Below are 26,898 nucleotides of genomic sequence, written 5' to 3' on the forward strand. Positions count from 1 at the left end.
GATGTTGTATAAACCTTAGGAACCTTTTTCTCCATGATAGCCAATTTGGAATCTGATTGAGTCCCTCTTGATTCTGGAATCTCTCAGGCATTCCCAATTTTGAATCCATATTGCGTTCTTAATAGACTTTTTAGGGTGTTCCCGGCTGTCTGAATAGGTCTTTTTAGAGCTTTCCCCTTTCTTTGAAAAATTCACTTTGTTTTTTTCACGCTTGGTTGCCTTAATGGAGGTGTCCCAGCTGTTTTTCAGAGTTCCCCACTGTTTTAGTAGGCTGTTTTAGGGTTTTCCCCTTTGTTTGAGAAATTCACTTTGTTTTTTTCAGGCTTGCTTGCCTTTATGGAGGTGTCCCTGCTGTTTTCGGAGGTTTTCCGTACTTTTCAGATGTTCCCGTTCTTTCAGGGGTTTCCCACTCTTCACCCTCGCATTCAGCCTGAGTGAAGGATTGTGTTATTCCCCATTTATTTTTTCACTTTTCTTATGAGCACAATACCTTAAGAAAATTACTGCAAGCTTTTCAAAGGCTTTTAACACAGTCCTCGACTGTCGGTCTCCTAACTCATCAGATTATTGGACTCTACTTGCAGGTCACCACGCTTCCGTTCTGTGGTGCAGCCTGTGTTTCTGTGCTCTGACTCACCACAGCAGTGGAGCACTTCACAGCCTCTTCTGCAGGTAAGTAATTTTCTAACTGTACAGGGTCGGTATTTATCTCTAAATTTCTCTGTTGTTCACCTGGTGTTTCTTCCAAAGTTAAGGAGATCTTCAAATTCCCCTGGTTGCTTTCACTGCTGTTTTACCATTGCTTTACTGCTGCCATCATGATTGGTTTAGTTGTATTTGTATTAGTTGTATTTTAGGGTGTTGTAGAGAAAGTCTTAGACTCCATTAAAGGTTAACTAATAACTATTATTTACAATTACTATATAAACTCTCTGCAAGCCACCTAAGCTAGCATCCTTTGTGCTGCTATACATCTGTTATTGATCTGAAATTAAAAGCTAGTTTAATGGTGACCATGAAACCATTGTCGACTGTTGTAAAAAACAATCTGGTTCACTAATGTCCTTTAGGGAAGGAAATCAGTCCTTACCTGGTCTGGCCTACCTATGACTCCAGACCCACAGCAATGTGGTTGACTCTTAAAAAATGCCCTTTGAAATGGCTTAGCAAGCCACTCAGTTCAGGAGCAATTAGGGATGGCCTTAATGCTGGTCGAGCCAGTGATGCCCACATCCCACAAGTGAATAAAAAAAACCTTCTTCTCAATCCGATCTCATGTGACTGTTACATCATCATTCGTACAGTGGGAGGGGTCTCTCACTGTCTTTGGTATTAACCTTTTACAACGTTATACTACAGAAACCAGAGTATTTCCCAAGTATGCATAAATAGTATGTGAAATTACATAAGATGTGCTTGCATTGTAGGTTCACTAGATTAGTTCCAGGGATGAGAGGGTTGTCACAGAATTGGTACAGCACAGAAGGAGGCCATTTGGCCCATCATGTCTGTACCAGTTCTCCAAATGAGCAATTCACTTAGTGCCATTCCCCAGACTTCTCCCCATAACCCTGCACATTCTTGCTTTTCGGATAACTATCTAATTCCCTTTTGAATACCTCAATTGAAACTGCCTCCAATCTCTGACATTACATTCCAAATCCTAACCACTCGCTGTGTGAAAAGTGCTTTTCCTCATGTCCTATGTTGAGAGGCTGACCAAATTACCTCTATACTCTCTGGACTTTAGAAGAATAAGGGGTGATCTCATTGAAACAAACAAGATTTTAAAGGGGTTTGATTGGGTAGATACTGAGAGGTTGGGCTTGATTTTCAATCTGGGGTTGGGGACCCAACGTCCAGATCATTTCTACATCCTGATCTCGCGTCACACCTGTGTCACTAACGCAATGCTATCTTCAAATGCAGGTCACCTAATTGGGCCTGAGGTGAGCTCACTGCCCAATTAGTGGCACCGAGCGCTGCCAGGAGTTGGGAACTGGGTGCTGAGTACAATCCTCAAAGGTGGACGGCAGCCATGACTGGGTTTGCCACTGCCTTGCAAAATAGAGGAGCCTGGAGAGGTGGTGGTGTAGTGGTAATGTCACTGGACTAGTAATCCAAGACCCAGGGGCAAGGGTTTGACTCCCACCACAGCAGATGGTGAAATTTGAATTCACTTAATAAATTTAGAATTAAAATGAAACCATTTTCAATTGTTGTAAAAATTCAACTGATTCACTAATGTGCATTAGGGAAGGAAATCAGTCCTTACCTGGTCTGGCCTATTTGTGACTCCAAACCCATAGCAATGTGGTTGACTTTTAAACAATGTCCTCTGAAATGGCATAGCACGCCACTCAGTTCAGAATCAATTAGGGATGGCCTAAATGCTGGCCTAGCCAGTGACGCACACATCCCACAAGTGAATAAAAAAAAGGATCAGAGGGCCAGCAGCCTCACTGTGCAGAGAAATGGCTAAACAGCCAGCACAAAGGTACTACACCTGCTCTGACATAATAACCCTTTTTACCAAACATTTTTGTCGCCATTAACATGACCTGCTGGCTCCCCACATTGCACCGGACAGCTGTGCACTACTGTGCGCCGGACTGTCCAGGATCGCTGATTCGTGATTTCAAAATCGCCTTCTGGCCCTCCTCAGCCCATTACCAAGCCCCTCATGGAGCTTAACAAGCAGTTATTTGGAGGCGAGTGGGTTCCTGGCACCCCGCTCTCACGTTGAAAATAGCAGCATGCCCAGGAGGCATCAGGACACTGACACGCCATCTGGGAGCACTATTTTCAAAGCGAGCCTGCACTGATCTCACCCTCACTGGCAATTGAAAATTCATGCCATTGTTTCCCCTGGTTGGGGAATCTCGAGCATGGGGGCATAGTCTCAATATAAGAGACAATCATTTAGAATTGAGATGGGGAGAAATTTCTTCACTCAGAGGGTTGTGAATTTTTGGAATTCTTTACCCTTGCAGCTTGTGGATGCTCCATCATTGAATATATTTAAGGCTAAGATAGAGAGATTTTTGGTCTCTCAGGGAATCAAGGGATATGGGGAGTGGGTGGGAAACTGGAATTGAGGCCGAGGATCAGATATGATCGAATTGAATGATGGAACAGGCTCGAGGGGCCGTATGGTCTACTCCTGCTCTGATTTTTTATGTTTTATGTTCTTAAGACTGTTTAATGACCAATGCCCTAGATTCATTAATTCTATGTGCTGAAACCAAAGTTATCAATAGTGATGTTCTCTATGACAAATAATGCAGCTCTCAAGTGCAAAGACACTATATGGATTCGCATAAGACCAAGATGAGGTCCCAGTTAATACAAGAGCAGGTCTATCAAGAGGTAATGGCCTATTTTCCTCTTTAGTGCTTTGGTGTTAAATAATTAAAGAAAACTGGATGGGATAAGTTTGTACAGGCAAAACAGAACCTACTGTGGTTTTTGGCCATTTAAACCAATGGATGAAAGATCAGGCCTATATATGGCCCTCTCAATAGTGACCCTTCTCTCCAGCCCACCAAGGACTTGAGTGAGAATTATTTGACTCACTTCATGATTGGGTGAATGAGAGGCACAATAGATGTTTTGGTCTGAAGTTCCATCAGATGGGGATACTCTTTGTGTTTTTGTGATATGGTCCAGATGACCACTACATTAGTGGCCTATATAGAGAGATTTCTGTTACCTGAAGCAATCAAGTTACTTCATTTAGAGCAAGAGTGGGATGACTTTTACACTTCATATTACATTGTCCCCAAAATATTTGGATGATTCTGTGCATGTTGATTTCAAGATGGTGGCGCTGCTTCAGGTCATTCCAGAGACTGACTGTAAATTAGGCATTGTTGAGGTTGATGTGACCAAAGTATTTACAGCGCAGAAACAGGCCATTCAGCCCAACTGATCCATGCCAGTGTCTGCTGGAACCTCCTCCCACCCTTCTTCATCTAACCCCATCAACATATTCTTCTATTCCTTGCTCCCTCGTGTGCTTATCTAGATTGTGCTACTGTATTTATGCTATTTACCTCAACTAGTCCTTGCGATAGTAGGTTCCACATTCTAACCACCCTAATAGATTAAGAAGTTTCACCGGAGTTCCCTGCTGGATTTATAAGTGACTATCTTATACTTGTGGCCCCTAGTGTAAGGGGAAACATCTTCTCTACATCTACCCTATTAAAACCCTTGATAATCTTACAGACATCTATCAGGTCACCCTGGAGTCTTCTCTTTTCTACAGAAAGGAGCCTCAGCCTGTGCAATCTTTCCCAATAGGTATAACCTCTCAGCTTTGATATAATTCTAATAAATCCTCTCCAGTGACTTTATTTTTTTTTAATAATATGGAGACCAGAACTGTTCATTGTACTCCCAGTGTGATCTAACCAAGATTCTATACAAGTTCAGCTTAATGTTAATAAAAAAAGTCAGATCCCATTTTCATTACGTTCAACTTCCATGGTAGGAACTACCAGATAAAGCTGTTTTTCTTTGCTTCAGAAGAAGTATTATCTGGGGCCAAAGCAGCACATGATGCTCATCGGATCTTTATTCCATACGCTTTGGGATAGGTATTCCTATCCCTAAAGCAGTTTCATTCTTAGGAAATGGGTGTTTCTCTTTATAATGGGTTGAAGAGCACAGCAGAGTAATATTGCTGTATTTTTGAACTGATGGAAGTCATTCACTTTGTGATCCAGGATAATAAACTAATCATGAGATGATTATTCACAAGCCGCCTCGCAACCATTTGGAGAAAGAATGAGTTTGAGCTTGAGTATGACATGTTAGTCCCAGGAGCAAAGGATTCTCCAGGTTGTATTGTCACACCTACCACAACTTCCAATAGCTTCTCCTTCTACCTAATGAAAAGTCCATTGCCATCAAACTGGCAGTAAATTAGAAATGGCAAATAACAGAGGCAGCTGAAGATATTTTTATTGAAGGTGAAGAAGAATATGAGAAGAATGAAGCTTTTTCTGAATGATGAAACTAAGAAAACAATGTTTACCCTACTGCTGGGGGAAAACAAAGTGACACAAAAGCCAGAGCGAGCCCTTATATACTGCACAGGAGCAGAATTAAGTCAAAAAGGACGTCATGAACATCATGAACTCCCAACATCACAAGCCATCTTAAAGGGAGATTTTCTTATGTGATATATTTCCCCTTGCAAAAATATGCTCAATGCCACCCCAATTCAGCAATGTGCAGATGCTACCAGGACAGGGTGGAATAGTTTCAGTACAGGTGCTGGGTGGCGGCGTCTAGTAATCCTAGTGCAGAAATAAACGGCTGGATCACACTGTTTATGTTCACAGAAAACTTTCTTTTCTAACTAGAGTTCATACAATTAGAATATTATCACATTTGAAAATCACCAACGGAAGATAATTTTTCTGTACCTGATCTCTCGCTTCTCGTCCATGCTCATTGTTAATTGCTGGATGGCCTTTATCCTCTCACTGGGTGATAACTTTGCTAGCTCAGCAACAAGCTGTATTTTATCTGTACAGAATCAAATAAAGATCATTATTTCTTTTCTTTCACCAAGCTGTGTGTTCATGATCACATTTTTTTTTATTCAGTGGTGAAACCATATTTTGTAGAGCAACATACTATAAATTTGGGATCTTTACAAAGTTAATGCAAGACTTCTGATGATTGTTACCAAAAAGCATTTACACACCTTCTTTCTCTTCTTCGCTCAGATCACCTTCTGGCATTGAGTACTGTGATAAAGTTAAACCAGCCAAGGATGCTAACCGCATTGTAATGCCAAGATTTCTACGCCTTTTTGATGCAGCTGATAAAAAAAAACACATTTGTATCATGAGAGACATTTCTATCGAAACGTGGGGCTGAATTTTATGTTGCTGCAGCGGCCGTAAAAGATGGCGGCCCGCACGCATGGGTTTTACTCCGCAGTGCTGCCGCGATCTTATATGCGGCGGCTCATTTACATGGCAGGGTGGATCGTCCCCTCCCCCCCACGAAGATGTGGAGGGGGCGAGCGATCTGTCCTCAGCAATGCCGTTCGGCGCCACTTTGCAGCCGCCGGCACCATTTTTAAAGAGATTTCAGCCCTTATATTTAATCTAAAATTTTAAAGGGAAAATGTAATTAAAATTATTTTTTAAAATTACATACATGTTTGCAGCCCCTCTCCTACCCTCCCCCCCCAATTAACAATGAACTTATTCCATGCCCTCTCCCCCCACAAAAATACTTACCTTGTGTGCCTGAACTTTCCCCCGCAATGTTCACAAGTTTTTAAACTTTACCCCTTCCCACCATCACCTCCACCAATCAGAATAGTTTGACCTCGCTCCCTACCTCCGCACTGAATAACATACCTCCTCCCCCCTCCTCACAGGTGTTGTGCCTTGTTTCGAAGGCGCGGCTGTGCCAGCCGCCGGGATGAAGATCATGGAGGCACTTCAGGAGGCGACAGGGGCGTCATTAACTCAGGAAAGTCAATGAATTTGAATATTTAAATTGCGGTCCCATCTCCACACAGCGGGGAGGCTGCCACGAGGTCTCACCACCGCCGGCAAGATCAGGGCAGGCCCTGCCAGTGTCGAGGTCCACGATGGGCCTCATCCAGGGCAATCTTCATGCCGCCCATGCCGCCCACCCCTCCCCCACCACGGATCCTGACATCGAGGCCTCTATAAAATCCAGCCCATTTTCTTTATTGCTATCTCCAGCAGGAGTTCATATTCCTTATGAGTTATATAAAGTTCACCAGTGATCTCGAGTACATGCAGCCATTCAACACAATCTAGAATTCTGTAAATAGATTGTTTTGTCTTATAGTCATAATGATTTATTATTTCACTGTCAGCAGAATGAATATTACTTTACGTGTGAAAATTAACAATGATAATGTGCATTTTCCATTCAGTACAGTTGCTGCCTAGCAGGAGGTCGCTAATGATTCCAGTGGAGAAATAAACATTTGGAAATAAACTATCACACTTTACATGTTAGTGTCATGTCACCATTATTTATTAAAGTGAAGCCTAAATCGGTCTATTGTAATATTTAATTGATCATACCACACAATAACAAAAATATATACCAAAATACTGGGCAGCTTAGACTTCCTTACTTTGCAAACCCTTATCTCTTTCTTTCTTTCAGGTCTCAGAAGGTATTTAGCACAGTTCTGTTAAAAATTGTAGACACAGTATCAAAAAAGTTCATTCATTTACTGAGGCAAAATATTAAAACTGTCATACAAAACCCTTGCTGAGGCATTCAATTTCTGGTGCACATTTCCAAATCCTTGAGATAAGAGCCTAGACTTTCATCCATGGTAGGATTTCCATTGTAATTGTGTAAGGATGGAAATTCCAGCTTCTAATCATGCATGGGATGGAACTTTTCCTTGCCAGCATGTGCCTGCTGATCCTGGGATGGCTGCTCTGACCCTGACTTTGGAGGATTTCCTGGGGTATGGTTGATTAAACTATTCACGGTGGGCTCCCAACACTATTAGCATTGTCTTTTGGGAGCTTGCCTTGGAGGCCAGGGGATTAGTTGCAAATTGTTGCTACTTATGCTGCGGCACACCGTCACCAATGACTGAAGAAAGACACACATTTTAAAGAGAACTCAACACATTCTCTCTGCTCCGGTTGGGGTGGTAAGGGGGGGGGGAGGGGGGTGGTGGTGGTGGGGAGGTGGTGGTCAGTGCAGCTCTCTCCTCTTAGGTAGGCCCAAAGCCTGAGGCTTGCGTATCCTGACTCACGCCATTCCGACCGTTAGAAGCAGCTGCGAGGATCCCGCTTGCACCTGGCGACTGTCCATTCAGCTGTCTATCAGGATCAATATCCACTTCAGTGGCCAGGTCAGGGGATCTTTACCTGATTGTTTGGTCACTAGCCAATGGCGGAGTGGGGACAAAGAGCGAGGAGCCAAGAGCAGAGTGGGAGAAAGAGCGAGGGTGAGGAGCAGAGCGGGACAAAGAGCCATCTTGGTCTTGTTGTACACATTGGAGCATTAGGAAGACATAGGCCCCAAGGCTGGTGCCGAGGGGTCTCCTGGGACCCCTCATGGAGCTGGTAGACTTGGAGCAAGTTTTCAGTTACCCCTTCAAGAACACCCTGACACAGATCAGCACGACCTGCATCCGGGCTCACCAGCTGGACATTCTGGCCATGTGTATGTATTAGTCCCCGTCCGTGCAGCAGAGCCTGGTCTCCAATTGTCTCGGCCATCTCTGCCATTGGACAAATACCTTGCTTCGCTTGGACTGTGTAGTAGTTGGCTGCAACGGCCACCCCACATTAAAAGAACCCACGCACAGGCATCTTCCAACCCCTCAAAATGAACTACAGGACCTGGAATATTGGGACTCTTATGGACAGCCCCAGCAGCGACAGACCTGAACGTCAAACTACTATCATAGCCTGAGAACTCCGCCGCTACAACACTGACATCGCTGCCCTGAGTGAGACACGATAGGCTCAAGAAGGCCAGCTTAAGGAACAAGGTGGTGGATACACCTTCTTTTGGAAAGCTAAAGTAGAAGAGCGCTGACTCCAGGGGGTTGGCTTTGCCATAAAAAATGAACTTGCCGCCTGCCTCAGTAAGCCCCCTTGTGGGATAAACAAATGTCTCATAACCCTCAGAGGGACAAATACAAGACCTCAGGGCAGCACCCTCACTCCAGGCATTGGCATTTGCTTGACTATATCATCGTCCAAGCGAGGGACCACAAGGATGTTCGCATCACCCGTGCCATGATAAGAGCTGATGACGAAGATGATTGATGAGGGAAGGGCAGTGGATGTCGTCTATATGGACTTTAGTAAAGACTTTGACAAGGTCCCACATGGCAGACTGGTGCAAAAGGTGAAGTCACACGGGATCAGAGGTGAGCTGGCAAGATGGATACAGAACTGGCTCAGTCACAGAAGACAGAGGGTATCAGTGGAAGAGTGCTTTTCTGAATGGAGGGATGTGACTAGTGGTGTTCCACAGGGATCAGTGCTGGGATCTTTGCTCTTTGTAGTATATATAAATGATTTGGAAGAAAATGTAGCTGGTCTGATTAGTAAGTTTGCGGACGACACAAAGGTTGGTGGAGTTGCGGATAATGATGAAGATTGTCAGAGGATACAGCAGGATATAGATCGGTTGGAGACTTGGGTGGAGAAATGCCAGATGGAGTTTAATCCTGACAAATGTGAGGTAATGCATTTTGGAAGGTCTAATGCAGGTGGGAAGTATACAGTAAATGGCAGAACCCTTAGGAGTATTGACAGGCAGAGAGATCTGGGCGTACAGGTCCACAGGTCACTGAAAGTGGCAACGCAGGTGGATAAGGTAGTCAAGGCGGCATACGGCATGCTTGCCTTCATCGGTCGGGGCATAGAGTATAAAAATTGGCAAGTCATGCTGCAGCTGTACAGAACCTTAGTTAGGCCACACTTAGAATATTGCGTGCAATTCTGGTCGCCACACTACCAGAAGGACGTGGAGGCTTTGGAGAGGGTACAGAGGAGGTTTACCAGGATGTTGCCTGGTCTGGAGGGCATTAGCTATGAGGAGAGGTTGGAAAAACTCGGATTGTTGTCACTGGAACGATGGAGGTGGAGGGGCGACATGATAGAGGTTTACAAAGTTATGAGCGACATGGACAGAGTGGATAGTCAGAAGCTTTTTCCCAGGGTGGAAGAGTCAGTTACTAGGGGACATAAGTTTAAGGTGCGAGGGGCAAAGTTTAGAGGGGATGTGCGAGGCAAGTTTTTTTACACAGAGGGTGGTGAGTGCCTGGAACTTGCTGCCAGGGGAAGTGGTGGAAGCAGATACGATAGCGACGTTTAAGAGACATCTTGACAAATATATGAATAGGAAGGGAATAGAGGGATATAGGCCCCGGAAGCGCAGAAGGTGTTAGTTTAGGCAGGTATCAAGATCGGCCAGGCTTGGAGAGCCGAATGGCCTGTTCCTGTGCTGTACTGTTCTTTGTTCTTTGTTGACTGCTGGACCGACCATCGCCTAATCCGAGCTACTATCTCCATTAACCCAGTCCAAAAAGGCAGTGGTAGCAGAAGTGCTGCCACAGGAAAATCAATGTCGATGGTATCAAGGACTCTACGAAGAAAAACCTACTCAGGCAGTGTCTTACAAGAAACGTGGTGACGCTCAATGAACAGGAACCACAGAATGTCCACAACGTCTGGTCTGCCCTCAAAACTACCATAATCAGCACTTACGAAGATACTCTGGTTTCTCAACTAGGAAACATCGAGACTCGTTTGACGAGAACAACCAGGAGATCCAGGAGCTACTAAATTGCAAGTGCAAGGCATTACTGAACCGGAAGCATCACCAAAATTCAAGGGAAAAAATGCAGGTATATAGACAATTGAAGGCCGAGGTCCAACAAAAAACCTGTGACCTAAAGAGCAGCTGGTGGGCTGAAAGAGTGCAGGAAGTACAGCAACTCACTGACAGCTATGACATGTATGGATTCTTCAGCGCAGTCAAGACCATTTACGGCCCAAGTACCCAAGGACCTACCCCACTGCGAGCAAAAAATGCAGTGGTGCTGATCAAGGACAGAGAGGCAGTCAGCGCTTGTTGGAAGGGGCACGTTGAAGATCTTCTCAATCGTGACACAGTCCTTGATGCAAGTGCCCTTGACCACATTCCATAGCATGCTACCCACCACGGCCTCAGCACAATTCCAGCCCGACATGAGATTGAAAAGGCCATCCGACAGCTAAAAAACAATAAGGCTGCTGGTGTAGACAGAATTCCCGCACTCTTGATACAAATACATGGACTTATTTCCCTCATCTGGAAGGAGGAGAGCATGCCAGGGGATTTCCGAGATGCCGTAATTGTGACCAGCTTCTAAAAAGGTGACAAGACCAACTGTGGTAACTATAGAGGGGTATCCCTGCTGTCTACCACAGGGAAGGTCATATCAAGCGTCCTTCTCAACCGCCTTCTCCCTGTGGCTAAAGAGGTCCTACCAGAATCACAATGCGGATTCCGTCCATCAAGAGGCACAGTGGACATGATCTTCACAGCAAGACAACTTCAAGAAAAATGGAGGAGGCAGCAGTAACCTTTATACATGGCCTTCTTTGACCTCATAAAGGCCTTCAACTCTATCAACTAGGAGGGACTATGAACATCCTCCTCAAATTTGGCTGCCCAGAGAAATTCGTCACCATCCTCCTCCTGCTGCATGATGATATGCAAGTTGTAATCCTTGCCAACGGATCTGCCACTGACCCAATCCGAGTACAAACTGGGGTCAATCAAGGCTGTGTGATCGCACCAACGCTCTTTTCCATCTTTCTCGCTGCAACACTTCACCTCATCTCCTTGAAGCTCCCTGCGGAAGTAGATCTACTCTACAGGATGAGCAGGAAACTATTTAACCTACGTCGCCTCCAGCCCAGAACCAAGATCATGCCAACCTCTGCTATTGAGCTGCAGTATGCTGACGATACTTGCATATGCGCACACGCAACAGGCCGAGCTTCAAACTCTCATCTATGCATTCACGGAGGCACATGAAAGAATGGGCCTGAAGCTAAAATTCTGGAAGACAACGGTCCTCTACCAGCTTGCTCCTGTAGTGCAACACTGCCCCCTGAGTATCAAGATCTACAGCGAACTACTGAACAATGTGGATCACTTCCCTTACCTTGGGAGCCTATTCTCAGCAAGGGCAGACATCGACGATGAAACTCAGCATCGCCTCCAGTGTTTGACGACAAAGACCTCAAATCTGGCACCAAGCTCATGGTCTACAGGGCCGCAGTGTTACTTGCCCTCCTGTAGGCATCGGAAACATGGACACATGTACAGCAGACATCTCAAAGCCCTGGAGAGATATCACCAGTGGTGCCTCCACAAGATCCTGCAAATTCAGTGGCAGGACAGGTGCTCCAATATCAATGTCTTCTCTCAGGCCAATGTCCTCAGTATCGAGACACTGGTCATGGCTAGTCAGTTACGTTGGGTGGGCCACATCGTCCGCATGCCTGACTCAAGACTCCCAAAGCAATCTTTCAACTCCAAGCTCCATCATGGCAAGAGGCTACCAGGAGGGCAGAGAAAACACAACTAGGATGTCCTTAAAGCCTCCCTGAAAAAATGTGACATCACCACTGATTTGTGGGAATCTCTTGCCCAAGACCGCCCAAACTGGTGAAGAAGTATCTGTGAAGGTGCTGGCCAGTTCGAACAATGTAGACATTTTAGTGACACACCTGGCATTGTTTTTGCTTGCATAAGTAGTCAATCTCTGCCCGCACACTTGATGTAGCCATGCAGAGTATTCTGGATAGATGTCCATCTTTCAGGGTGAGATCTCTCTCTCGGTCTCTGTCTCTCGCTCTCCCTGTGATCCCCCCTCTCTATGTTGTTCCCCCCTCTCTGTGTCGTCCTCTCTCTCTGTGTTCCTTCCCTCTGTTTGCCCTCTCGGTTTACCCCTCTCTCTGTTTCCCTTCTCGCTCTGTTTTCCCCCTACTCTCTCTCTCTCTCTGTCCTCCTCTCTCTCTCTCTCTGTTGCCCCTCTCTCTCTCTGTTCCTTCTCTCTCTTCATTCCCCCCCTCTCTGTTCCCCTCTCTCTCTTTGTCCCTACCCCCCCTCTCTCTCCCTTTCTCTGACAGTTGCACTGAACAGAAGCGTGCAGCAAAGCAACTTTGTAGTTGGTCAGTTTATTTAAAAACATCGTGCTGTCAGTTTCACAGTTAACAGCTGCTGAAGCAGGAATGTGCTTCCCAACATCGGACAGATTCGGGGTTTTCCGGCGGGCTTTTAAAAAAAGTCAGGAAGCCCCATATCTGTCTGATGTTGGGAAGCGCGTTTCTGCTTTAGCAGCTGTCATCCGTGAAACTGACAGCGCAATGTTTTGAAAAGGCTGTTTTACAGGAAGACAAAGGGAAATTTCCCATCTCCACTCATGGAGCCCTGGCAAGGATGAAGAAGGGCCACGGGCCGGAGGGAAACCTTTGGCGGACTTGATCCTGGTCCGCGAGCCGTATGTTTGACAATCCTGGTCTACAAGAACAAAATGTTGTATTTATGTAGCATCTTTAATGTAGTAAAACGTCCCAAGGCACTTTACAGGAATTTTTTTTTTATTCATTCACGGGATGTGGGCATCGCTGGCCAGGCCAGCAGTTATTGCCCATCCCTAATTGCCCTTGAGAAGGTGGTGGTGAGCTGCCTTCTTGAGCCGCTGCAGTCCATGTGGGGTAGGTACACCCACAGTGCTGTTAGGGAGTTCCAGGATTTTGACCCAACGACAGTGAAGGAATGGCGATATAGTTCCAAGTCAGGATGGTGTGTGACTTGGAGGGGAACTTGCAGGTGGTGGTGTTCCCATGTATTTGCTGCCCTAGTCCTTCTAGTTGGTAGAGGTCGCGGGTTTGGAAGGTGCTGTCTGAGGAGCCTTGGTGCATTGCTGCAGTGCATCTTATAGATGGTACACACTGCTGCCACTGTGCGTCGGTGTTGGAGGGAGTGAATGTTTGTAGATGGGGTGCCAATCAAGCGGGCTGCTTTGTCCTGGATGGTGTCGAGCTTCTTGAGTGTTGTTGGAGCTGCACCCATCCAGGCAAGTGGAGAGTATTCCATCACACTCCTGACTTGTGCCTTGTAGATTGTGGACAGGCTTTGGGGAGTCAGGAGGTGAGTTACTCACCGCAGGATTCCTAGCCTCTGACCTGCTCTTGTAGCCACGGTATTTATATGGCTACTCCAATTCAGTTTTCGGTCAATGGTAGCCCCTAGGATGTTGATAATGGGGGATTCAGCGATGGTAATGCCTTTTAATGTCAAGGGGAGATGGTTAGATTCTCTTTTGTTGGAGATGGTCATTGCCTGGCACTTGTGTGGCGCGAATGTTACTTGCCACTTATCAGCCCAAGCCTGGATATTGTCGAGGTCTTGCTGCATTTCTACACAGACTGCTTCAGTATCTGAAGAGTCGCGAATGGTGCTGAACATTGTGCAATCATCAGCGAACATCCCCACTTCTGACCTTATGATTGAAGGAAGGTCATTGATGAAGCAGCTGAAGATGGTTGGGCCTAGGACACTACCCTGAGGTACTCCTGCAGTGATGTCCTGGAGCTCAGATGATTGACCTCCAACAACCACAACCATCTTCCTTTGTGCTAGGTATGACTCCAGCCAGTGGAGGGTTTTCCCCGATTCCTATTGACCTCAGTTTTGCTTGGGCTCCTCGATGCCATACTCGGTCAAATGCTGCCTTGATGTCAAGGGCAGTCACTCTCACAGTAATAGCCCCAAAAGGCATAAAAGTACAAGTAGAGGCCTTAGCCTGAATAAATTACACAGTGAAATAAAGTCCACAGAATTGTCCTGAATCACAACTGAAAGCAGAAGGCCTCATGATTATGAAGTTTTGGTGGCTGCCAATAAACTACTAAAAATGGCAAGACAAAGGGTATTAGATGGTTGAAGAGAGTTTGAAGTTTATTCTGAGGTACCAGATATGGGGCAACCAGCTTTGTCATATTGGTTGGTTTGTATTGAAAAAGTCCTTGCAGATGAGACTTGTAAGACTAAAGTGAAGCTAGTTGCTTGGGATTTTGAAGAGCAACTGGGTGACACAGATGTGGGAGCGTAATATTGAAAATCATTTGAGCTGTTTTGGCCACATTTTCATGGGAGTATAGATCAATCAACATGAAAGCCACATATCTGCAGGGTGGTACTTTTCAGAGAAAAGCATTTCTGAAACCCCCAAAGAGGCAGCAGATGCACAAGGAGAACTATGGAAACTAAACAAATGTGTCTATGGCCTGAATGATGCTTCCAGGGCAGTATTTTTCGGTGAAGTCTATTTTGCCGGAAATAGGTTGTGCTCAACTAAAAGCAGATCCGGCAATGTTTTATTGGTATCATGAAGGAAAACTTTCAGGCATCTTCATGATTCATGTTGATGATTTCTTATGGGATGGTGCTGCAGAATTTGAGAAATGTGTTATCAATAAGATTAGAGTAGAGTTTATATTTGGGAGTCAGGCTTATGGGCTTTTAGATTTATTGGTTTAGGTATTAAGCAGAGTAGGTCTGGAATAACTTTTTAAATCAGCAATCCTAGTTACTCCCATCACGGTTACTTGTGCTCGCTCATCACAGAAAGATAATGTTATATATATATAAAGAAGAGACAGAGCAATTGCAAAGCTTGATTGGTCAGTTGAACTAGTTAGGCACTCAGACTGGACCAGATGCTAATTTTATAAAAGCAAAATACTGCGGATGCTGGAAATCTGAAATAAAAACAAGAAATGCTGGAACCATTCAGCAGATGATAATTTTGATGTGTTGGAGTTAAGAACTATGATGAAACACCCTAAAGTAGAGAATGTTATAAAGCCAATAAGGCATTAAAAAAATTAAATTTTGGGAAAGGTGTACTTAAGTTCCCATTCTTAGGTGACCCAAAGAACATGTAACTCGTCATTTTTACTGATGCTTCACATGTTAACATTGCTGATGGGTATTCTAGTATCGCTCATTTCATAATATTTCTGATGGGTGAAAATGGGAAATGTTGTCTCTTAGCTTGGGAAGCTAAAAATAAAAAAGGTTGTTAAAAGTACTTTGGTTGCTGAAACAATGCCTCTTGAGGAGGCAGTGGATATGGGGTTCTATTTGTTAAAAATCTTAAACAAGATTTTGTAGATTGGGCGTACTGAAGATAATATAGTCATTGAATGTTAGGTAGATAATCGTTCATTGTGGGATAATGTTCACTCTATGATAAGTGAAAGTGATAAGGTTATGGACTGATGTTACTGACTTGAAATAAATGCTGGAGAGAAAGGGAATCCTTAAAATTAACAAAGTGATTCCTGACAATGCAGCGGCCCGCTGATGTCGTCAGAGTGTGCCAAGTTGCGCACATGGGCAGCTACTTCTTACCAGGACTAAGTGGCGCATGCGCGGGATGACGTCACCATGCAGCAATAATGTCATTGCGTATCCACGCCTGGTCCATCTTCGCGCATGCACGATACGGCGTCATTGGGTATCCAGCCCCCACTTGGCTACAGCGAGCGGCTGAATGGGAGACTTTTGAGGCTGGAGCTCTCCCCCCTTGCTCCAGGCCTCGAAGCTTCCTCCCCTCAGCCACTGACTCCAGACCTCGCTGTTCCCCCCCCACTCCCCTGGACAATTGTTCCCCACTCGTTGCTTCGCGCCACCCCGCTCTCAGGCCGCTCGCTCCCTGCTTTCCCGTCACCCTCCAGCCGCTAGCTCCAGGCTGCGCTGCTTCCCTCCTCTCGACCACTCACTCCTATGTCACCCCGTCACTCCTTGCTTCTTTGGGCGACGCATTGAGACCGATCAAACATGGGAGTGAATGGCCGAGAGGAGGGAAGCGGCGTGGCATGCAGCTGGAGGTAGGGGAAGCGGGGAGAGAATGACTGGAGAGCAGGGTGCCGAGGAGAGGGGAACAATCGGGCAGGGGAGTCAGGGGGAGCAGCGAGGTCTGGAGCAAGCAGCTGAGGTGGAGGGAAGCGGCCGGTAGGGAGGGGGAGAAAGCGAGTTGCCGAGGCGGGGTGGGGGGGGGGAAGAGCAGGAGCAAGAGGCTGCGTTTGATTGAAACCAGTCCTGGTCAGTCATATAATCGAATCTAATAATGAATTGGCAGCACATTTTATACTCTGCCCAATCTTCCTTTCCATACATCAGGGTGCCAATCCATTGTCTTCCAATGGAAATGAAATCACAAAATTCCTTTTGTACTTAATAAGACTACTGGAATATTAAATGGATCTGAGGATTACAGTTAGTATCCTATAACTACATAGCATATTACTGGGCTTCCATCCAACTTAATGTAAGGTTAGTTTGCTAGACTGATCTAACTATAAACATTTCCTGTGATAAATTGAGCAGCGCCATCTTTAATGCTGGCAGCTGCCTGAACATCACAGACACTGACATTCCAGTTGAACAGCCTGCATTTGCACATGTGCAAGTACTGCACCACCTAGTTGTCAGCAAAACGCAGCCTAAAATTAAATGGGTGGATGCAAGTCACCAACTGTCTGATTTTGTAAAGAAATGCATGTACGAAGAAATTGTTAGGGGTCCTAGAGGAGGGCGTTTGTAGTTTTTGATTTAATTTGTTTTGAAATTTTGGTTGCACAAACAAACGCTCACTTTTATTTAATTTATTTAATTAGTTAATTTTATATTAATTGTGTTTTTTTGTAGGCAGGTGGTGGGCATTACCTGTGGATTCACTTGTGCCCCTATAAATACACATCGACTGCAACTGTGATTGTTGGGTTAGGAGGTACATGCTTGTAATCCATAACTGTGTAAATAAATGCTTATAAAAATGTGCAAAGATTTGCTCCAGTTTATATTCTAACTGGCTTTCTATCATATAACAAAGCAGTTCATGGAGAGAATTCCAGAATATAGGGTCTAGATAGCTAGAGGTATAGTGACCAATGGTGGAACAGAGCGTAGGATCCACAAGAGGCTAGAGTCAGAGGATCACAGTACCTTTGGAGGGAAGTAGGGCTAGAGAAGATTACAGAGTTAGAGGCCAATAAATCATGAGAATACAAATTCTAAATTATTCCTAAAGGTGAGTCCGAGATCCCTATGCCTTTCAGAGCATCTTCACTGGCCTTGATCTTTTTGGTCAACCTTCGTAATTTGCAGTAATCTTCCTGTTAATTATTTTATGGACTAGAATTATCCTGTGTCCAGGAAAAGTGGTAAATAATTGCAGTACACAGATATAGTAACAGTACAAGACAGAGATTCCAAAAAGGAAAAAAAAACGTAAAGGTTTGCCATTAAAATGCTAAGCAGTTCTTTTGTAGATAATTTCTATATGTGCAGTGTTTGTTCTATTCTTGTGTTTCTTAATGTTGTGGGAGTTGTGCTAGTCTGAACAGTGGACGCAAAAGGTGAACACCTCCCAGCGCATTCTTGCCAGAACACTGGTGAACTGCAACGGAAAGCTAGAAAATAGGCTGCATCCCGGCCTGCACTGATAGCTTCCAGGAATCTTTATCTGGGTGGATCTCTGTCTGCCCCAAATGTAGTTCCTTTCACGAGAGAACTCAGAGACTTCCTACTTCCTTAACTTCAGTGAGACCAGCAGCAGAGTTCTGCAGTGGGCATAATCCCAGCAAAACTGCCAGGATCACACAGGGCTAAAGGCCCTATTTTTTTTGATCTAAAGCCTGTTGGATGGAACTTTCCAAAGTTCTGCACCACTGGTAAGTTCTCTCATGCAGCAATTTTACTGGATAATCAAGGGTACTTTTACCACAATATGCCACCCATTCCCATTGACAGATGGTCAATATTGAGCCCTTATAAGGCAAACAATAGACAGCAGCTACTCCTGCCGAACAACATGCAGTGCACAGCACAAACATGTCAGTGTAAAGTCACTAACCTCCTGGCCACTCTAACCTTCAGCATGGACAAATCATATCACACTGCATGTTAGTTTCATCAGCTTAAGTGTATAGCTTTAGCCACAGCTACTTGCCTTTTACAGCCCAATCAGGAAATGTACCAAACCCTAGCTATATGAGTGCATGTTCACATACCTGCCCTCCAGCAAATGCTTTCTACTAGCTGTTGTCCTATGTCTGAGTTTTCTCATTAGCTAATTAACTGGCATCTATGATGGAAGCACCCACACTGGAGAGGGTACATTTTCCAAGCCAGCTACTTTGTTCTAAATGTTCAAGTGGGATTTCATTTCCTCAATTACTCTTGTTACACCTTAAGTTAGGCTCTGAAACAAGTAGCTTTGGAAAACATCTGTGCCAACCATGAAACTTATTCCTTCTTCAGGGTGCTGAGAAACAGGATGCTGGGAGCCTATCCTCTCTGCAGTCATTTTCCCTTTCTTCCCATAAATCCACTCCATAGCTTGCTTCTTCAACTCACTCAGGGGCCCTTCTGTTGCATGCCCAGGAGCTGTCAACAATTAAGTTGTTTGAATTCACACCTTGTACATCACAAACTTAAATCTCACTGGGAGATGAACTGTCTTGAACAGAGATTATGAGCAACAAATTATGGCCAGATCAGGAGAACTCTTTGATCCTCTCTTTTTAATGGTGTCATGGGATCTTTTACATCCACCTTAAGGGCAATGTGGAATCATTATAATATCTCATCCAAAAGATGCTTCCTGCAACAATCCCTAGAATTTGTGCTTAAAGCATGGAGTAGACTTGAATACAAGGCTTTCTGATTGAGAGGTGAGAAAGCTAAAAGAGCCAAGCTGACATTTGTAGATCACATTTTACGAGATACAGAGATGACGTTTGGAATTAAAATTTGGTGACACTTCAGTTATATTGAGTCCAGATCAGGTCCTTGTTGTGGTTTTTCATAGTGCTATCATCAGGTCACCAAAATGGTACACAGAACAAATCTATAGCTGTTGACAAATATTAAGGTGAGCATGATGAAGAATTAAGCAGCAATCTTCAAGCAAAAGGAGCAATGATGATATCTTCTTAACCAGAGATTGCTGAAAGATTCCCATGACTGGCAAATGTAAGATATCAGCAGTATCCACAGCTTCTTGTGAGTCTCAGTACCTGATGAGGCACAGAGCCAGTTCTTCAGCTTGACACATTGTTATTCCTTCTTGTGCAGCAAATTTACTCAGCAAAAGGATAACCACGATGATGTGTGACACTTTGGATGGGCGCAATTGCAGAATGCTCCAAATCTGCCAAGGCAGTTTCATCAGATCAAAGACCTGAAACGTTAACTCTGTTTTTCTCTCCACAGATGCTGCCATACCCGATGAGTATTTCCAACATTTTCCATCATTGTTTCAGATTTGCAGCACCCACAGTAATTTGCTTTTGTTGAAGAGGTTATCCTTTGGCGCCAAACAGCCAGCCCTTTAAGGCTGGTTCCAGGTTTGAACATATTGGCAGTTTGGAGTGCCCCAATATAAAAGCATCATGGCAGCTCCCAGGGAATCTGGTGTAGACCTGCATGAACTACTTTTTGTGGTTCAACACCAGCTGAACAATGATGGACAAGATCCCTTGTGGTTGACAACTGTTCCTGGTTGCTCTTGGGTCGCTGAGATTGCTCCATGTCTACAGTTGCTGGCACCTTGTACCTGTGAGAGGTCAGGTAGAAATTCAAATCTGAATGCCTGCTCATTTTGGCTATTGTCATCACATGGGCAGTTTATATAACTTTCAGCCCTGGCAAACAATCCATCCATTATCTGCCTTATGCATTTATGCACAGCTGACTGTAAGACCCTTGCTATGTTTCCAGTAGTGCCCTGGAAGGAACCAGAGGCAAAGAAATTGAGGGCAGAAGCAACCTTTATGGTCACTGTTAATGCATACTATCCAGGACCAGCAGGTAACCTTCTAGGCTGCTGCAGATGTCTGCCACCACCTGACGTGCCAATCTCAGTTTTCAGAAGCACTCCTCATTTGACAGGTCAAGGAAGCAGAACCTCCGTCTGTAGACCCTGTTAGGTGGGTAATATTTCCTACAACCTCGACCCCGTGTTGCTCCTTTCTCTGCTGCCCAACTGCAGCTCCCTCCAGAGCACTTCCTTGTTGCTGATGGTGCTCATTCTCTTCCTTGTCCAGAGGCTAATCTAAAGCAGCCATGGCATTGTCCATTCTGATCTTCGCTGTGTTGACACCACCAAACTCTATAAATAAATAAATCAAGCCTTTCTCCAAACCATGGAACTGAGAAAACAGCTGAGAGCACTGAATCTTTATTCAGATTGGGCCTCCTTAGCTTTAACTACTTCAATAAAATGCCATGCTATCTAGCTTAGGTTTCACCGCTGAGTTCCACAGGCTTTCTGTGCAGCACCATTAATTCCAAAATTGGGTTCCTATTACAGGGACCTAATTTAGATATATTCATGACTGTCCACAGTGGGACACTTGAGCACCCCGGTATCCAGCAACATACAAAATGTGGCAGGGTCGTGCACAGCTGGTTAGGATCAGGTTTTGTATATTTAATTGTTTAACTACCTCTGACAACCCACTCCTGCCTGCCATGGGGTGTTAATATTGAACCTAGTAAGTGTGTAAACCCATATCAATTTCTAATGTCTTCCATACAGACCTCCCTTTCTAGCCTCAGTAGAGCTGCCAACGCTGGTTGGACATATTCCTGGAAGTTTCATCACCTGACCTCCCACTTCCAACCACCTCACTCAGTAAAACAGCGTTTTCTCCCACCTCAAATATTTTTACAACTAATAAACAAAAGTGCCCATATAAATTTTTAAAATGACAATTGTTTTAATGTTTCAGGGCATTTTCCCCCAGTTGCTTGCAGCATTGTTTAGAAGATTAATCTTAATTCCTGGAGGTTCCTGGAATGGCTCAGACTTGCCTTTTTGGTTTATTTCCATAGTTTTGATCATTGAGCTTATATTTTGTAAAAGCCCACACTAGGCACAAATAGCAATTCCAGGAATTCATTTATTCAGGCTGCTGAACATTACAACACTTGGAAAGGTGTCCAGCAGAAAGCATGCATACAAATCTGCTTCACAACATACATAGGCCTCATACTGAACCCTTTCAAGCTGGCTGTATGCTGATTATTGCCTGATCCAAGCCCCTGACTTCTGCCACCCTGCAGAGTTCTGCCTGCTCTCAAACTCTCCCAAGGGTATGTCATGCATGAGTTCCCGCTCCTCCCAAAACATTGACATGCCTCCGACCTTCCACATTCTGTCAAATTGCACATGTTCTGAGCACTTCCTGGCACAGGCCCACTCAGTACTGCCATATCCCACAATTGTTCAATACCCAAGGGCTGCCAGACTGCAAGTGCCTCTTCCCTGAATATTTTTTGACCTCTGTAACCTTTAGATAGAAAGGCATTGGGAAACTAATGAAAGGCAAGACTTGAAGAAAAAATGTTAAAGAATGAGATAAAAATCAAATACATAGGTCCCAACAGGTAGGAGGAGACAGGGAGGGGGCAGGTGAGGCTGAAAATAGTCAAAGAACCCACCAAGACTGGAGACAGGGAGGTCCTGCTGATCTTAAGATCGGGCTGCCATCCAGCAGCTGGTCAAATGGACAGTCTGGTGGGAACACCAGAGACAAGAGGCTACAGTCAGGAACTTTGGGGATGGTCATTAATAGGAAACCCACACAGCAATAGTAAATTTAAACTGGGCTCCCAGTTGCACTACGGGCACTTGATGTAATTAATTAAGCATCCCACCTTCCCATGGCAGGACACTCAGACACCCAAATATGCACAGTGACTTGCAGTTGCGTTGCATGTCTTTAACTTTTTAACCACACAGCTAGCAGGAAAGGGTTGACAGTCAGGGGATTGGTTAATATTGAGGCTATCAACACTACAATGAGAAAAGTGTGTGAAAGCCATATAGAGAGAAGGGAGAGGCAGAGAAAGGGGGACTATCATATTGAGAGCAACACACCAGGAATTAGAGATTGTGAAAGAAAGAGTGAAACAATTATTGCCTGTGCTAATCTCATACGTTGAGAGTGCTATGAAGGTCGGGGATCAGAAAGTTGAGTGTCAACATCTACGGAAGGAATGCTGGCTGCCTATTCAGTAAAATCATTTTAAAAACTCGTAAGATTTTTTTTTATTCATGGGCAGTGGGCGTCGCTGGTCACGCCAGCATTTATTACCCATCCCTAATTACCATGAGAAGGTGGTGGTGAACTGCCTTCTTGAACCGCTGCAGTTCATGTGGCGTAGGTACACCCATAGTGCTGTTAGGAAGGGATTTTGACCCAGCGTCAGCGAATCAACGGTGATATAGTTCCAAGTCAGGATGGTGTGTGGCTACGAGTGGAACTTGCAGCTGGTGGTATTCCCACGCAACTGCTGCCCTTTTCCTTCTAGTTGGTAGAGGTTGCGAGTTTGGAAGGTGCTGCCTGAGTATCTTGGTGCGTTGCTGCAGTGCATCCTAGAACCATAGAAAAATTACGGCACAGAAGGAGGCCATTCAGCCCACTGTGTCTGTGCCTGCCGGAAAAAAACTAGCCGCCCAATCTAATTCCACCTTCCAGCACCTGGTCCATAGCCTTGCTGGTTACAGTACTTCAGGTGCAAGTCCAGGTACCTTTTAAAAGAATTGAGGGTTTCTGCCTCCAGCAGCATTCCTGGCAGTGAATTCCAGACACCCACCACCCTCTAGGTAAAAAAGGTTTTCCTCATGGCCCCTCTAATCCTTCTACCAATCGCCTTAAATCTATGCCTCCTGGTAATTGACCTCTCCGCTTGGGGCAACAGGTCCTTCCTATCTACTCTATCTAGGCCCCTCATAAATTTGTACACCTCTATTAAGTCACCCCACAGCCTCTTCTATTCTAAGAAAAATAACCTATCCAATCTTTCCTCATAGCTCCAACTTTTGAGCCCTGTCAACAGTGGCGCAGTGATTAGCACCACAGCCTCACAGCTCCAGCGACCCGGGTTCAGTTCTGGGTACTGCCTGTGCGGAGTTTGCAAATTCTCCCTGTGACCGTGTGGGTTTCTGCCGGGTGCTCCGGTTTCCTCCCACAGCCAAAGACTTGCAGGTTGATAGGTAAATTGGCCATTGTAAATTGCCCCTAGTGTAGGTAGGTGGTAGGAGAATGGTGGGGATGTGGTAGGGAATATGGGATTAATGTAGGATTAGTATAAATGGGTGGTTGTTGGTCAGCACAGCCTTGGTGGGCTGAAGGGCCTGTTTCAGTGCTGTATCAATAAATAAAAAATAAAAACATTCTTGTTAATCTCCTCTGTACTCTCTCCAGAGCAATTTTGTCCTTTCTGTAATGCGATGACCAGAACAGTACACAACACTCCAACTGTGGCCTAACCAGCGTTTTATAGAGTTCCAGCATTACATCCCTGCTTATGAATTCTATACCAGCTTGTAAATGGTACATACTGCTGCCATGTGCATTGATGGGAGTGAATGTTAAGGATGGGGTGCAAATAAAGCAGGCTGCTTTGTCTTGGATGGTGCCGAAATCTTGAGTGTTGTTGGAGCTGCACCCATCCAGGCAAGTGGACAATATTCCACCACACTCCTGACTTATGCCTTGTAGATGGTGGACAGGCTTCGGGGAGTCAGGAGGTGAGTTACTCGCTGCAGGATTCCTAGCTACCGACCTGCTCTTGTAGCCCCTTTATTTTTATATGGCTACTCCAGTTCAGTTTCTGGTCAATGGTAACCCCCAGGATGTTGATAGTGGGGGTTTCAAAAAATCATATTGCGGTTGAATGTCAAGGGGAGATGGTTAGATTCTCTCTTGTTGGAGATGGTCATTGCCTGGCATTTTTGTGGCGCAAATGTTATTTGCCACTTATCAGGCCAAGCCTGGATATTGTCCAGGTCTTGCTGCATTTGTACATGGACTGCTTCAGTATCTGAGGACTCATGAATGGCGCTGAACATTGTGCAATCATCAGTGAACATCCCCACTTCTGACCTTATGACTGAAGTAACGTCATTGATGCAGCAGCTGAAGATGGTTGGGCTGAGAAAACTACCCTGAAGAACTCCTGCAGTGATGTCCTGGAGCTGAGATGATTGACCTCCAACAACCACAACCATCTTCCTTTGTGCTAGATACGATTCCACCCAGTGGAGAGATTTCCCCCTGATTCCCATTGACTGCAGCTTTGCTAGGGCTCCTTGATGCCATACTCGGTCAAATGCTGCCTTGATGTCAAGGGCAGTCACTCTCAACACACCTCTTGACTTTAGTTCTTTTGTCCATGTTTGAACCAAGGCTGTAATGAAGTCAGGAGCTGAGTGGCCCTGGCGGAACCCAAACTGAGCATCACTGGGCAGATTATTGCTAAGCAAGTGCCACTTGATAGCACTGTCAATGACACCTTCCATCACTTTACCGATGATCGAAAATAGACTGATGGGGCAATATCTGGCTGGGTTGGATTTGTCCTGCTTTTTGTGTACAGGACATACCTAGGCAATTTTTCACATTGCCAGGTAGAGGAAGACTCTAGCGCTCATTTACATTTGTTAGGTGGGCCTCCCTTAGAATGTCCATTGGAAATGTCTGGAGAACCACTGAGGCACTCCAAATGCATTGTGGGAAAGCTCCCTAATTTAAATAAGTTCTGGGGCCTCAATATGGCCTGCACACCAGAATACACATATTAGGAGTTGCTTTCTATTTACATTGTGATATGCTAAGCCCACCTGGAGTTGCCCTTAGGACTCAGCACCTGATGATAACGTGCCCCTGCACCTCAATTTTTTTTTTTGCCGTGGGAATTTCTAACTTATAAGTGAATAAAAATATATGATGATGGAATATGACTAAAAAATAAATATCTAGAAAGCTATCACCACCTAGACATATATCATTACCTTTCCAACGTGCATCATTAATCTTGTTCAGATTTGATAAAGTAACTTCATCGATATCTATCACTACTGGACGATCTGGTGATACAATTAAATCCAGTGGAAAACCCGAGGTGGCCTTTTTCTTTGCAACAGTCCTTGCTTTTTTCAAAAATATATCTTTCTGAGAGGCAACCGCATCAGTATAACTGTGTTCAGGGTATGATTCTTTAAAATAGTGGTACAAAAACAGGATCACAGAGGCAGCAAGCTGACAGAGGTGTCGCAAATATTGGCAAAATGTTAAGTTTTCTTCTGCTGAAACGTCTTGCTCAACTATCACTTCCGGTGATAATCTTTGACTATGTTCACCTTCTGTTGACTCATCTTTATCGGTTTTTACTACTTCTATTGCTATTTCATTTTCGTCTTGGCTCATCTTACTCACTTTCTCTTTTTCTTGCATTGCTTGTTTTATCCCCCAGCTTTCCACGCAGATCCAACTTGTCTCCCAGCAGATACCTCCATTGAAATGTCTTCATCCGTTGTAACTTTTTTTGAAAACTGTTCTCTGGTTTTAATTTCTTTTGCTGAGATACCGTATCTTCAGTGCTAATTTGTAAGCTACAATAATGTTAAAATGCACTATTGCGATCAATAAAAATGAAAAGAAACATTCAAAGTTTGTAAGGAAGGCTTGATCTGTCTGATTTGCTTTTAAGAACCATTAAATAAATTAGTAAACAGACAAATAACGTAAATAACTTGTGTAGTTATTTTATTGTCACAGTACTGCCTCAAAACATCTTGCATTCTGAGCAGTCTTGTGACGGATCCGTTAATACGTAATTTTAAAAGTACACATTACAGAGCATGCTGGAGTTCTAGAATCACGTGATGAAATATTATGAGATTTGAAACCGTACCCAAGCTAATGAAGTAATAATGTTTCAAATTATGAAAACATTCTAGTATGGAATGCCTTTAGAACACACACAAGTTCTGTACATTCTAATGACTTTCAAATGAGTTTTGACCTGATAGATGCAGTATACTGATATCCTAGATAAAAATGGGATTATTTTTGGCCAAAGTGTGAAAATAAGCGCTAAATGGGCTCAGTACTAATAAGACTAGCCTGCTTGAAAGTCTGGATTTAGCACACAATTTTGGTCCTAATTGCTGATTATCATAATTTGAATGTGCCTGGAGTTGCTAAACAGACATCTGCTAGCAAGAAATTGAGCTCAGCCTGTATTTTGGATGCTATGAGTGACCTTAGGTTTTCAAAATGGTGTTCACAATGCACCCACAACACTTCTGATGTGAAGCACACCGCGTGCCATCTTGGTAAAACTGTTACTGCGTATGCAATAAACGTCTGCCAAAAGTATGCAGAGTAGGTGATCATGATGTCAATTACTGTGCATTGCTGATTTGATGCCAGTGCTGCCACTTTGGAGCTCCACACTCCAGCCCATGTCCTCTCTTTACCT

General features: G+C 44.5%; 1 protein-coding gene across 3 annotated transcripts in view; it reads right to left on the minus strand.

The window, feature by feature from the left end:
• tmc5 (transmembrane channel like 5) overlaps positions 1-26,898 on the minus strand; it is a 226,987-nt gene that overhangs the window by 109,943 nt on the left and 90,146 nt on the right. For all 3 annotated transcript variants that reach the window (XM_068056183.1, XM_068056186.1, XM_068056184.1), the window contains exons 5-6: positions 5,720-5,836; positions 5,436-5,538 (exon numbers count right to left, since the gene is read on the minus strand). In XM_068056183.1, coding sequence (XP_067912284.1) covers positions 5,436-5,538; positions 5,720-5,836 — 220 coding nt within the window. The remainder of the gene's footprint in view (positions 1-5,435; positions 5,539-5,719; positions 5,837-26,898) is intronic.

Source organism: Heterodontus francisci, chromosome 24, assembly GCF_036365525.1.
Source record: "Heterodontus francisci isolate sHetFra1 chromosome 24, sHetFra1.hap1, whole genome shotgun sequence".
In the NCBI taxonomy this organism is placed as follows: Eukaryota; Metazoa; Chordata; class Chondrichthyes; order Heterodontiformes; family Heterodontidae; genus Heterodontus; species Heterodontus francisci.